The sequence below is a fragment of the Nicotiana attenuata genome, chromosome 1, assembly GCF_001879085.1.
Source record: "Nicotiana attenuata strain UT chromosome 1, NIATTr2, whole genome shotgun sequence".
Classification (NCBI taxonomy): Eukaryota; Viridiplantae; Streptophyta; class Magnoliopsida; order Solanales; family Solanaceae; genus Nicotiana; species Nicotiana attenuata.
In genome coordinates, this window is record NC_031989.1 from 58,208,848 (window position 1) to 58,222,102 (window position 13,255).

General features: G+C 36.7%; 1 protein-coding gene across 2 annotated transcripts; it reads right to left on the minus strand.

Moving 5' to 3' along the window:
* On the minus strand, positions 254-7,469 carry LOC109227270 (putative zinc transporter At3g08650). 2 transcript variants are annotated; one of them, XM_019392366.1, is made up of 6 exons: positions 7,122-7,469; positions 5,310-6,028; positions 3,352-3,636; positions 2,727-2,855; positions 2,147-2,244; positions 254-1,451 (listed from the first exon to the last, which is right to left on the minus strand). In XM_019392366.1, exons 2-6 carry the CDS (start codon positions 5,778-5,780, stop codon positions 638-640), a joined length of 1,797 nt encoding a protein of 598 aa, XP_019247911.1. In that variant the 5' UTR covers positions 5,781-6,028; positions 7,122-7,469; the 3' UTR covers positions 254-637. The 2 variants fall into 2 exon arrangements, with proteins under 2 accessions (XP_019247911.1, XP_019247921.1); XM_019392376.1 differs by having other exon boundaries at positions 5,310-6,033.

Genomic DNA, 13,255 nt, shown 5'->3' on the forward strand with positions numbered 1-13,255 from the left:
TGAGTCTTGAATTCATTAAGTGAAACGACGTCATTTTGATTTGGGTCTTGGCAAGCCAACAATTGGGCTACTGATTTTCCTCAAAATTCGACCCAATTTGGATCACAAATGCAAAAACGCAATCCTTTTAACCCCTTAACAAACTAATTATAGTCTAATTCTAAAATCTATACACACACACAATAAACCTACAATAAACCTAGAAAAAATGTAATATAGGAGAACTAAAACGAGCAAAAATTAGATATTTACACAGCTTGAAAGAGCAAACATACCAATAACAACAACCACCCAGTAAAATCCCACAAGTGAGGAAAGCGCAAACATGCCATTCTACAGAATTATATTCAAATACAGAATATGCATAAAATATCTTTCATTCGTCATGAATATACTTCTGGATATCGTTCAATTATCGCTAAAAGGCTTTCACTTCCAACAAAATAAAGTCTAAACTAATGTACAATAGACAATCCCATCTCTCCCCCGATGAACTTCCTGTACTGCTGTATAGCTCCTTTGCCGCGAAAAATCTAATCAACCAGCCTTCAGTGAGTTTGAAGCGCACAAGGCTGGGCGCAAACTGAGTTAACTTTGAGGTCAATATATCCAAAACGTTATCATTTATGCAACTTCATCACCTAACAGCTTCTGGTGCAGAGTTGCAGTAAGGTGTATGCAAGCAAACCAACTTGGTAAATGCTAGACAAATACTCGTAAACAAAATGCCTATTATCAGTCCCGTAATACTCTTCTGCTTTTCGAGACTCATTGCCCTCTTAAAAATGCTCCCAAAACATGGAAGTAATCCCCCACATGCAAACATCATGATGTGGTCCAGACCACTGTAGTCAATACCTGCAAGTATTGCTCCGATTGCAGATGACGGACTTATAAAGCCAACAAGTGCAGCAGCTAAAAGGGATGCATGCCAGCTGTCAGTTGCTCCGTAAATGCAGCTAGCAACAGCTGCACCACGTGGTAGTCCATGAAGTGAGACAGGAAGAACCATGTGCCGACCAAGTCCATAAGCTTTAGGTGCAGCGACCCCCAAAGCAAGCCCCTCTGATAGTGCATGGAGGGCAACTGCAGCACAACACAGGATTGACTGAAGGGTGAGAGCACTAACTGGAAATCCGGTTACAGTAGATAAAGTATCTGCTGAAGTCCTCTTGCGACTTCCAATTTTAGTGATGCTAGCCGTTGAAAAATGGGAAAATGAGAATCCTGTTGCGAGGAGCGATACAAGGGGAATAAACCCCATCTTTGAAGATAAGACTAGCTGCAATGGACGCCATGCACCGAGGACGAAGGCTGTGCCGCAGGCTACACCAGTCAGGAGAGCATGCTGAAGACGAAAAGCAAGAGCAAATGCAACAAGAGATACACCACCAAGCAGTGGGCCCAGTCCAAAAAGTAGAGAAACAAGGAAGGCGGAAGCATCTTCCGAACTGCCATTGCAAAGACAGGATACATCAAACTGTCATACTAAAGGAGAATCCATATCAAACTTAAAAAACATACATTGCATAAAAATATTATAGATTCATTTTCCCAGGCAAGTCTTTTAAACCTTAGGTAACCTTGCTATAAAAACAACAAATTATACAAACCTGAATGACAATGAGACATTTTGCTCTGATATCATAAAAACACTTAATGATTCTCTTGACTTCCAAAAAATCTTATCTTAACATCCCATAAAACCCTGAATATTATTTTCTAAGATTAGTACCGCATAACCTTCAGAAAAAGGCTCCAGCTTTCCCTAATATACAACGTCAATAGAATTTTCCCTATTATCTGTTGCATCAACACTCTAAAACAGACCGCAGCAATGATTAAAAATAGACAGATAAACAAGTTATACCACAAACCAAAGCAGCAGAATACAGCTACAGATAGTAGGAGGTCCATCTCAAGTTTAATGCCAGTTAACAAATTAACTAAAAAGCAAAAAAGAAGACAAATCTAGAATGAAAAAAGATAAGACATCTCAACGGTGGAAAACACTTATCATCCTAAGACTAACAGTATGGCTTTCCACTTCTCTTCACCAATATGTTTCTTCTACAGTTATTTTCCCTGTCATTGAGGGGGTGGGGAAGCAGAGATGTAGGTAGCGCAGGTGAAATAATGAACTCACTTGTAGTTGTGGCCAAAACTCTGGAACAGAGCACTTAGAGCTTCCATAAATGCTACTGAAAGAGTAGCAGCTGATGCAACATGAGATGGTGAGGCTTCCTGCGCCCAAAGAACCATAAGTTCCAAATTAAAGGAAAATGTAACGATATTTCAGCAAGGGTTGTGCAGGACTACCAGGAATAGTGCTAGAATATAAAACCTAAGATCCAGCTTTAGGTCGTGGAATTAATATTTATCATTGTTTCAAAAAGCTGTCAATGAGAAACTACAAAATAGAGAATTTCCTTTTGAACTAACATCCATAAAGTCAATTTTACTTGGCTAAGTAGAAGTGTCATCATCATTTTGGTCTACTGATTTTAATCAGTTGATAAAATTCAAGGAGTCAACTCCATCTAAAGTTCCATAGAACAGTACATTAAAAACATCATGGATCACTAAAGTGCATTCTTTTAATTTTTCTATATCCTCTATTCTCCCTCTTTTTCCTTTTCTTTTCTCCTTTTTCCCCTTTAGGGGGGTGGAGGGCACCATATCAGTTATGAAAGCTCTTTCGAAAATTAAGAGGGGAAGCAAATTACCTTGAAACCATCAGGAAGGACCTCGGCAACAACTATCCAAATCATACACCCAGCAGCAAAGCCAGTAGCAAATGGCAGAAATTTGTTAAATGCATCGGCACAAATAAATGATGGTACTGCAACGATAGGCTGCAATAAGAAGGAATTCAAGGTTTAGACATCAACATATCATGAGTACTGACAAATGGAAATTGAATATTACCAAACCGAAAACAAAACAAAAATATACTATGCCTCACTTGTTAAAAAATAAGCAATAATCCATACTAGTGAACACGACCATTATAAGTTATCGTTACAAGCACCTCTTACAGAAGACAAGGACTGCGTATCACAAATGACAAAATCTGGTTTGACATTTTTTAAAAAGGAAAGTAAGTTATATATTAAAAAGAGGAACAACTTAGCACTAAGATGGTGCTAAGACAGTACAAATTTCAAGAACCCCTCTGTACAAAAACAAAAAGAAGGTTTCCTACTCTGAAAGAATCTGGTGTAACTTCTATAACAATCAGGTAATAGTTATAGGAATCAGTGAGAACAATATAAATACATCCCAACTTTCAGTTGACTACTAAGATATCCCCAAATCCGAATTTGTAAAAGATGGTATATATTCAATCACCTGTGGTAAGGAAGTTAATATACTCCACAACATGGCATTCTGCGGAGAAACTCCTCTTGATGCAAGAACCATGCTCACAGCTAAACCCTCGGGTATGTTGTGCACGGCAATAGCTAGAGTTACCAAGATACCCTGAGAAAGACCTTTGGAGCCAGCAAAGGATACTCCAACACCAGCCCCCTCCCCAAATGAGTGAAGAGTCATAATCCCAACAACAAGGATGACTTTTGCTGCATCTGCTCCCTTAATGTCCAGCATACTCACTTCACCATATTGTTCAAGAAACTGAATAACGAACACAAACATAGAACATGAGGAATTGCAAGATGGGAATGAAGATATTTGTCAAGCTATGCAAGAGTAACAAGAGTTCATACACAAAAGATAAATCGTTTAATAGAATTAAGTTTACTTCAAACGCAGAAGAGACGATGAATCCTAAACTCAGCCTGCAGGGTCAAGCTTATATAACATGCACTAGCTAGTAATATGGCAAGGCTTTTGTATGCCCTTCAGTCAACAGAATTCAGAAAGAAGAATATAACACACTATATCTGATACTCAACAGAACGACTTGGGACCGAAAAGCAGTAGCTTTTGTACTTAACTCCACAATACCAATTACCAACACCTCCAATTTCCAAATATGAAAGTCAGCATTTAGCTGTAAAAGTTTAATTTGCGAATTCCAGCACACTCAATAGATAAAATATATGAATAGCGTACTTATATGAAGGGAATATTAGCTTCAATTATATATTCTGCTAAATCCTAACAATTGCAGCTAGAACACAGTGATTCTCTTCTTTTTAAATTTTGTTATAAAGGTAGTGTTTGGGCCAGCTCACGTGCACCTCAACTAATGCACAAACAGCCTGCTACGTCCTACAAGCAAAGGTATATTTCCAGCAAAGCTGCAACAGATGGCTCACACTGAGTATTGTGTGGGATTTCAGACCAGAAATCTCCATATTGTTACTCCTATACCTCAACCACTCAGCAAACCCCCACAGGATGCATAGTGACTCTCTTCATTGATAAACTAAAAGTCAAGACTAAACTTAAACCCTAGTCCTTAAAATCAAAGAAATATGTAAAAAGCTGGTATATATGCTTTTGAAGGCCAGTGATTGAGAGTAAAAACTTAAAGAAAAGAAAAGAAAGGTATAGCACATTTACAATTTTTTTTAATAAAGTTGCATATTTACAATTTTTTTATATCAAAGTCCGAAACATTTAAAATCAGATGCTCCCGCATGATAGAACTTTCATGACACAACTAAACCTACATGTAATCATGGAGACACAACAGTGGCCTGGAGATGGAACAGTAAAGTTTTATCAGATGTGTCAGGAAAGTCCTCACAGTGGGCAGAGAGCAATGGAAAATAAAATATTCTGCATGTGTTTGTTAGAATGAAAAAGGACTAAACTGAAAATAAAGGTGGACATCATGGATTTCCTTCAAAGACAGTAAATGTTTCAAGACACTGACTTGCAAGAAAGTTTGGAAACAGGACATCAAGAAGAAGTTTGAAAGTAGGATCCCACAACTTCCTATTGATCAAGAGAAAAACACAGGGAAGTATCTCTCGTTTCGATCATAAGTACTTTGAAGTTGTCAACTTTAGAGTACTTACAATCGAAATGAGAGACATTTCGGAAATAGCGGGAAAGCAAATATATGTTACAGCCCCATAAAATTTGAAAAATAACAGACCAAAGATACTGAAGGGCAGCACTGCATGCCATATATTAAGCTTTACATTACCCATGGAACATATTCCTTTTTTATCTAGCTTAGTAGTGACAACAAATACAAGATATTAGTGATGATAATAAAACTATTTAATGTAATCAATAAAGCCATTTAATTTTATTCAATATCAGATACAATACAAAGCTAATGGAAGGAAGAAAAATGGACAACAAGAAATTTGGGAAACTAGGGCTTTCACCTTCTTACATAGCAGGATGAAGACTCCACCAGCCAAAATACCAAACACAACCCATCCACCACTTCCATGATCCTGTCCTTCCTGTATAAGGTCAAAGCTCGCTGCCAACATCACTCCAGCAGCCATTCCATTGCATATTCCTGACCATTGAGGATCCAACTCCACGAAGAAAAATGGTATTGCACCCAAACCACTAGCTGCAGCCATTGCCAAGGTGAACAATGCAACTGTTGAAACAGAAACTCTGGTGTTATCACCAGTCCATTCACCTTTTCCATCTATACTGACAGAATCTACATCAAATTCTTTACCAGAACCATCAATTATATTGGTTCTGGCATTCCTTAAAGGAGCGGTTACTACCCTTTGTACACTCACTTCTTCAAATGCAGCTGTGACATAAAAAATTAAAGCTGATACAAACAGAAAGAATAAAAAAAGTTGCCCAAATCTCGACCCCATACTCATCATGATTACATCACCAAATCATTATAGCACTGAAATTCCTCAAAACTAGAAGTCTAGAATAATCCATCAAGAGGGTCATTGGGAGGTCATCATCATAGAAGGCTGCAGTCTTCGCCAAACTAACTTCCTTTGGAACAACTAACTTTGTGGTAAGCTTCTTCTAACTATCAAAAGCCACGGCATACTGAATTCCCGGGCAATCTAAAAAATACCATTCCTGGTAATGTTGTCAAGGGTGTAACTGGTCCCTTCTGCACTAGAATCATTCACAACACAGTTAGATCTCAATCAATTAGTGAAACACTGGATTTCTTATCTCATGTCTGCTTTTCGTGAAAAAATACAACAGTCTGCAACAAACTCAAAGAGACAAATAGAGAATCATAAGAAGACCAACAGCAAACAGAACAAAGTAGCAACTTGTTGCACCTAGTTTCCACATCGACACATTTTCTTTATTCGACCTATAACTTTTATTCGACCTATAACTTTGTCATGATGATTTAACCCATCGAATAATTTACACATGATACACTTGTTTAGAGAGTTTGTCAGTTAATATAAAAATGAAGAATGGTTTGAGATGAAGGAAAACAAAGTATAAGAGCGAGACAACAGGAAAAAGAAAGAAGAGTCTAACAAATTAACAGGAAATCATAACTCCCGAATATATTAAAGTCGGAGAAACAGTCTTTCCTCAGGAGTCAAGAGTTTTATACAAGTGATGCGATGATATCCTAAACAGCACTTACAGCACCCGTAATCCCTGAATATTAGCAAAAGAGATAAACTTAGCCCTCTCTTGGAGCTAACAAAATTTGAGCTTTCTTAGCAACATACCCCGTTATCAGGCTCTGTTCTTTCTTCTACCCGTCTATCATCAGAGTTAGTACTATTAATTACCAAATATTTCCCTCAAAATTCAGTTGACTATCTGTTATACTAATACATTGCACGCTTCAAAAACCCAAACACAAGCTCAACAATAAGCACACTAAAAAAACATTAATCAGCAAAATTCAAAGCAGAAGACTTCATACGACTATGTAGTTCAAATTTTTAGCCAAAATTAACAAAAGACGTCAACAAGATTTCATAAACAAACTACCATCCATACCTAACCCCCCCCCCCCCCCCCAAAACAACCACCTGAACAATCCCAACATGCCAAAACCCACAGAGGAAATAGAGAAATACATAGATTTTACTTCTAAACAAAAAATCCAATCATGGGTATTTATTAGCAACAAAAAGAATACAATCTTGACATACATCACAAATAAGAGAAAGCATTAATCTTCAAAAACCCAAATGAAATACAGCAAAGAATGCCAAAGATTTTACCTATTTGAAGGATCAGGACCAACAGATAGTTGAATTGCAATCAACAAGTGTACGGAATTTAGGGTTTGTGACAAGAATTATTGAACTGACTTCAAAGATAGGAAAACGGTGAACAAAAGGAACAAAAAATAAAAGGATCGATCTTTTCTCTATTAAGGTAAGTAATCTTTGTATGTGTAATTGTATACTTTTGCCTAACAGATAATGGATCTGAATTCTGATCAGTTGACTACCAATTTACCATTTTGGAAAATGCGCATTCTTTTTTTCTTTAGGTATTTGACAAAATACAACGTTCCGTCCATGCTTTTCTTTTCCCTTTTTTAAAATCTTTTTCTCCCTTTTTTATCTTTTTCTTGTTGAAATAAATAAATTATACCCTGTAAAAACTCGATGACAACTGTTGAAAAAGGTTTAGGGATAAGTTTTTGCACTTAATAAAAACTTATCATCGAAATGAAACGCTTGAAGAGAAAATACTAAATTTACGTCAACATTAATATTTACTCACTCCATCTAAAATACGACATTATTACGGAGTATTATTTAAGAAATCGAACAGTACTATAATAATTGTGATTTATTAGAGACTCCATAGGATCACCTACAAATTACATTTGGTTCAATCATCTCTTACAATTTATTTCCTGATAATAATCCTTCAGTATACCACACAAAACATGCAAAACAGAATTCTTTTTTCTTAACTTCTTGTCATTAATATTTTAATTTACAAGTCAAAGTTCACTTACTGATCTCAAAATTTTACCTCTAATTAACCACTTTTAACATTTGGTTGGTCTAAGTTGGTTTGGTGTTAGTGCATTTTGATATTAAATTATAATATTAAAGTGCATTATTTCTTGTGAGATAGTGGTTATAAATTGACAAGAAAGTGGTCATTATTTTGGTGTAACTCATGAAACCACTAATGTCATGATCTACCACTAATTATCTACTAACAATTAAATTTTATAACCACCAACCATGTTCTACAATTTTATTATCCCAAAGCTTTATTTTTTATTTCATGGAAGAGATTCTACACCTATAAATAGTGGTGTTTCTTCCTTGTGTTTGGTATGAGAAAAATGTTGTAGGGTGCATGTAAAAAGTGTGGTTGATGTTAGTGAAAAAGAGAGCTAAGAGAAGGAGAAAATCTAAGTCTCCAACTTATTCTCTACAAAAAAGAATATTATTTTCATTGAAGGAAGTTATTCATTTTGGTGGAGCTTTGGACTCAACAACTTGTCCAAAGTTTGTTCGAGTCATATGACGTTGTTGGACTGTTGTATCCTGGAGGGGACAAGTCAAGAGTATTATTGTTGGACCGGTGAAGATACTATCACAGTGGGCTTGAATCTTCTTAAAGAGAGCGAGATATCTGCGCCTAAGCCTGAAGAATATTTATTCATCTCTCTCATCTTATTTTTCAATCGTAATTAATTGTATTTTCACCAATAGTCTATGTACGTCATTGGCCTAATCAAAATTGAGTTATGATCAGTCTTAGTACATATGCCTTAAAAAATGGGTTTTATCAATTGTGACCAAGTCTGCAAGACTAAAATATTTATTAAAACATACCACTACGATATTGTTGCCAATTGCATCAACGAAATGTGAATGTTTGGCAAAGTCAACATGCAACCAATCTATTCCGAAGAGTTTTTGTACATGTGCGTGACAGTTATGCTATATAGTCACATCATCGGAAATGTCAAAATAAATTAATGTTTTATTTATGGAGTTCTGCAAATGAAAACTGATTACTTGTTTAGCTCCTTTGTTTTGGCCGGACGATGTTCAGTATATGACGGTTAGATTAACCTTGTTTACCCTTAAAATGGGTAACAATTGAATCTATACGTGATTTTTAGGATATGTGGAGTAATCCGATACAAGTAATTAATAATAGATAAACAAACGAAAGATATATATAGATAGCCAAACCAGCACCAATATTAAATCCGAGCTCGGTTATGGGCTTAGCAATTTGTCTGCCTTCGATTCTGTCACGACCCAAACCGATGGGTCGCGATAGGCATCCGTACCTTACTCAACCGAGTACCAACATAACCTATCTTCTCATATCATGCTATCATAGGAAAATGAGACGGAAGGCCTGCCATAGGATAACTAGAATAAAACATGTAATACCAACTTATACATAAGACATACGGGCCTATAAGACCAAAATAACTACTCGTACACTGAACATAGGCCGACAAGGCCATACAATTGTTTTACGTACATGACATATGTCTACAAGCCTCTAAGAGTGCATAAATACCATAAAGGTCGGGACAAGGCCCCGCCATACTAAACAATACATGTCCAAATCATACTGACCAGATAAGCAACTCCGAAGCAAATGGAGCGCACCAACATCTTCCGCTGAGCTGATAGCCTACTTGTAGGACTCTACTTGTCTATCAGGACCCGCGGGCATGAAACGCAGCGTCCCCAGGCAAAAGGGACGTTAGTACAAATAATGTACCGAATATGTAAGGAATGAAAATTAGTAAATAATAGACATGAGAGAAACATGGAGTAAAAGACTCGACATGTAAGTCTGGATAACTCTGCAAATCATGAAATACTTACAGTGTCATGCATATGCGTATGAATGCCATGTCGTGCATAGGTACATGTGTTCATAACATCATCAAGCCTCTAAGGGCATCCCATCATATCATCTCAGCCACTGTGGGCAAAATCATCAACGTATACCAGCTGATCAAGTGGTGGTGCGTATATAACGCCGTAACCTTTTTCCATATATATATACACACACATACACACACATATATATATATATATACGCGTATATAACGCCATCTGGTCATGGGACAATGTACATGTATAAATGAATGCAATGCATGAGAAGTACGTCAATAAATTCTCTCTTTTGTCATAAGACCATTATGCCTTTGATTAATATCATCAATTACACTTTATCAACTTACGTATTTTCTGAGACCCATGAACAGATGATAGAACAATAGGACACATGGGGAATCAAGAACATATGCATCTCTAGCATTTTTATTAATAGAGTCATTTATGAAAGTTGTGCATTTGCTCGTTTCATTTGTATCGTATGGATCATGCCAAAAGAAAGAAGGGATAGCCTTAACATACCTGAACCGGTTCACTTGACAATCCCTCTAACACACGTTTATTGCGACAAAACACGTAACGGGGGATCGAAGTAGGGAAAAATCCGTATGATATTCTTGAGAAAGATTGCACCGTACTCCTTTAGAATTGCATCTTACGCATAATCGGATCTTGTATGAATTGCTATAAAATCTTGTTGAATTTGTTGAAGATGCCATAAAAATTCTCACGTTACTATGCGATATATGCATCTCTCTTTTTAAGTTAGAGATGTCTTATATTAGAATGGATGTGGGACCCACTTTATAAGGCTTACTTGGCCAACAATTCCCTCCAAATATGCCACCTCATATGTTGATTCAAGAGTCATTAATTTGGACATGGGTTGCTGCCACTTTGGGTGGATTTAAGCCTATCCAAATTTTATCCACTCATTTCCTTTAATTACATGGTTAGTCTTCCACCAAAATCCATAATTAACCAAATATCCATATAATTAAGAATTATCTCAAATTACTTAAAATACTACTCACTTTTAACACACTTTATACATCTTACTATCATGGTCATGTGGTACCTTGTATGGCATTAGTCCATAAATACCGGGTATTATAGCTCGGACCGTATTTTATCCCGAATTGTCAAACTTCGACGAAACTCACTTTCTTCGATTCACTTACCCTCACACATTCACAAATTTACTTATCACTTGTTTGAAATAGCGTAACACTTATATCCTCAAAATAATCTCATTCCCGAGCTTACGTCGATTAACTTACGATGAAACTTTAATGTACGAAAATGCGGGATGTAACATCTCATTTTCGAGCTTTCATCAATTTACTTATGGCGTACTTTTACGTACGAAAACATGGGGTGTAACATCATTTCCCCCTTTGGAACATTCGTCCTCGAATGTTGACTGATGTACTAATCATTATCATAACTTGTAGCTCTTGTGAATACTTTAATCCTTTCCTTGCCATCTAGGCAATTGTTCTGTGAATAAATTCAAAGTCCAGGGTTTTCCCACGTGTAGGTCTCTTTCTCATACCATGGCCTGTGGTCGGAATTCTTCCAATCTCGTAATTCTTGCTACCTTCTGTCATGCAGCCTGTACGACTTTTTCCTTATATGTGTGCCTATGCGACTCTTCCCTCCAGTTGTTAGCCAATCTCTAGGCCTTACTTTGTAAACATATAAGGAACTTGATAAGATGTCTCTCTAGGCATCTATAGGTTACTGAAGTTCTTCACTCGGTACTTTGATCAACTTACGAATATTGTTATATCTTACTTCATAGACCCGGTTATCCATTCGTATGACTTTACTGCACCTAGGTAGGTCATAATATACCATAACTCTTACTTCGATTTATCATTACTGAGGTCTGCTACCAAACTCCAGGTTACTCTCGTTGCTTATTCTATATGTATAAATCTAAGTCCTTTAATGCTTCTTCATTACTGTTCATCTTAAGAATGATGGCCTAATCTTACCTCATACTTTGTATCTTTTATCCACCCATTGTTGATTCACCTAAATATTAATCTACAATCTACCACTAATAACTTGAAACCTCTTACATAATCACTAGGGCTCACGTTGCATCGAGGAACAGTAGAAGTGACTTTCCTGATCCAACTGGGGGCGATACTATACTTCTATAACCGTATTTCATAGCATTCCAATGTGATTTACCTTACGTGGATATTTTAATCCTGTACAATTCATGAAATCCCTTTTTTTTTCTTCAAATCATTTCTCAATAGAAGGCCCAAACATCATCCTTATCAATCACAGTTACAACCTTATTCTACTATCAGGGCAGCATTCCATCTCTTCTAAATGCTATTGGTCTCAAACTCCTTTGAGTTCATTTAGCTATACTGAACTTTCTATAACTTAGAGAAACCATCAGCTCTTCTTGTTTTCATGGGCTTAATCTTGAGGAGTTATCCATTCTCGTCACCTTCTCACTAGCCCTTTCTTATCCTTCCTCTTGTCTTCCTAAAACTTTGTCGCTTTACCATACTTTAGCTTGCGAACTACTCATATCTATTTATATTATTTTCAACCTTCCTTCAACTTGCTTGCACCATATATTTCCTTATGTTATTCTTGAATATCAAGCGAGAAATTACATCGTCTCTAACTCTGCTTTACTCTCTTATCTAGACCTCTCGGTGCCTAGAAATCATAGGCTGGAAGATATGCCACTTACGACGCCGTTATCGATACTGAATCCCAGCGCTTCTAGCCTTCTATCTGAAGTATGGACTATCCGCAACCTTCTGCATTTGAGTATCTCGTACGTTGTTCACCTTTACCTTACTTACCTTAAAATTTTGCCTCACATTCTTCTATCTCTTTCATAACCTCCCTTCCACATAGGTATAAGTTACATCCGCAATTTGAAACTCTATTATAATACTTGCACCTCTGGGGCATACACAATCCGGTGGGAGCTTCATACTGACTTCCTATGAGGCTGGTACTCTTCATTTTGCTTTATTGTAGAGCCGTTATAAAATATGGCTACTGTACTATCTCTCTTGTACCTCTGCTATTTAAGAGTGATCCTGAGGTCTATAATTTTCTTGGTCCAATAATTAGACTCCTGATTTACTTAGTTGATGTAACTCTTTAGTTTCCTCTTCCTTCTGATCAATCTTTATGTAGGCTTAAGTTATCTTCCAATCTGCGGCTCATGGTGTTAGTTATTACTTTAGCCCTTCATGGACGCTATGGAATATCCATGATACAATCTTCTAACAATTCAATCCTTTGTCTATAATCTGTGCTCAATTCTTTTTTTTTTAACTTATACCGGAATCTTCTACAGCTGTATGATTGTCAACGTATATGTTGCATGTATAAAACTCCGAAATCTTAAGTGCGTTCATAACGTAACTAACTCTGTTAATCGAATAATTCTTTTCGTTCCTTCTCAGCTTTCTTTAAATGTAAGCAATCACTTTTTCTGGTCTTCGTGCCCCCTTGTTGCGTGC

Excerpts from the sequence above, each read along its gene's own strand:
- LOC109227270 (XM_019392366.1), bottom strand. The coding sequence starts at position 5,780 with ATGATGAGTATGGGGTCGAGATTTGGGCAACTTTTTTTATTCTTTCTG. Across the intron at positions 3,637-5,309 it reads TCATCCTGCTATGTAAGAAG|TTTCTTGAACAATATGGTGA; the intron begins GTGAAAGCCCTA and ends TTCGTTATTCAG. Across the intron at positions 2,245-2,726 it reads TCCTTCCTGATGGTTTCAAG|GAAGCCTCACCATCTCATGT; the intron begins GTAATTTGCTTC and ends CTTTGGGCGCAG.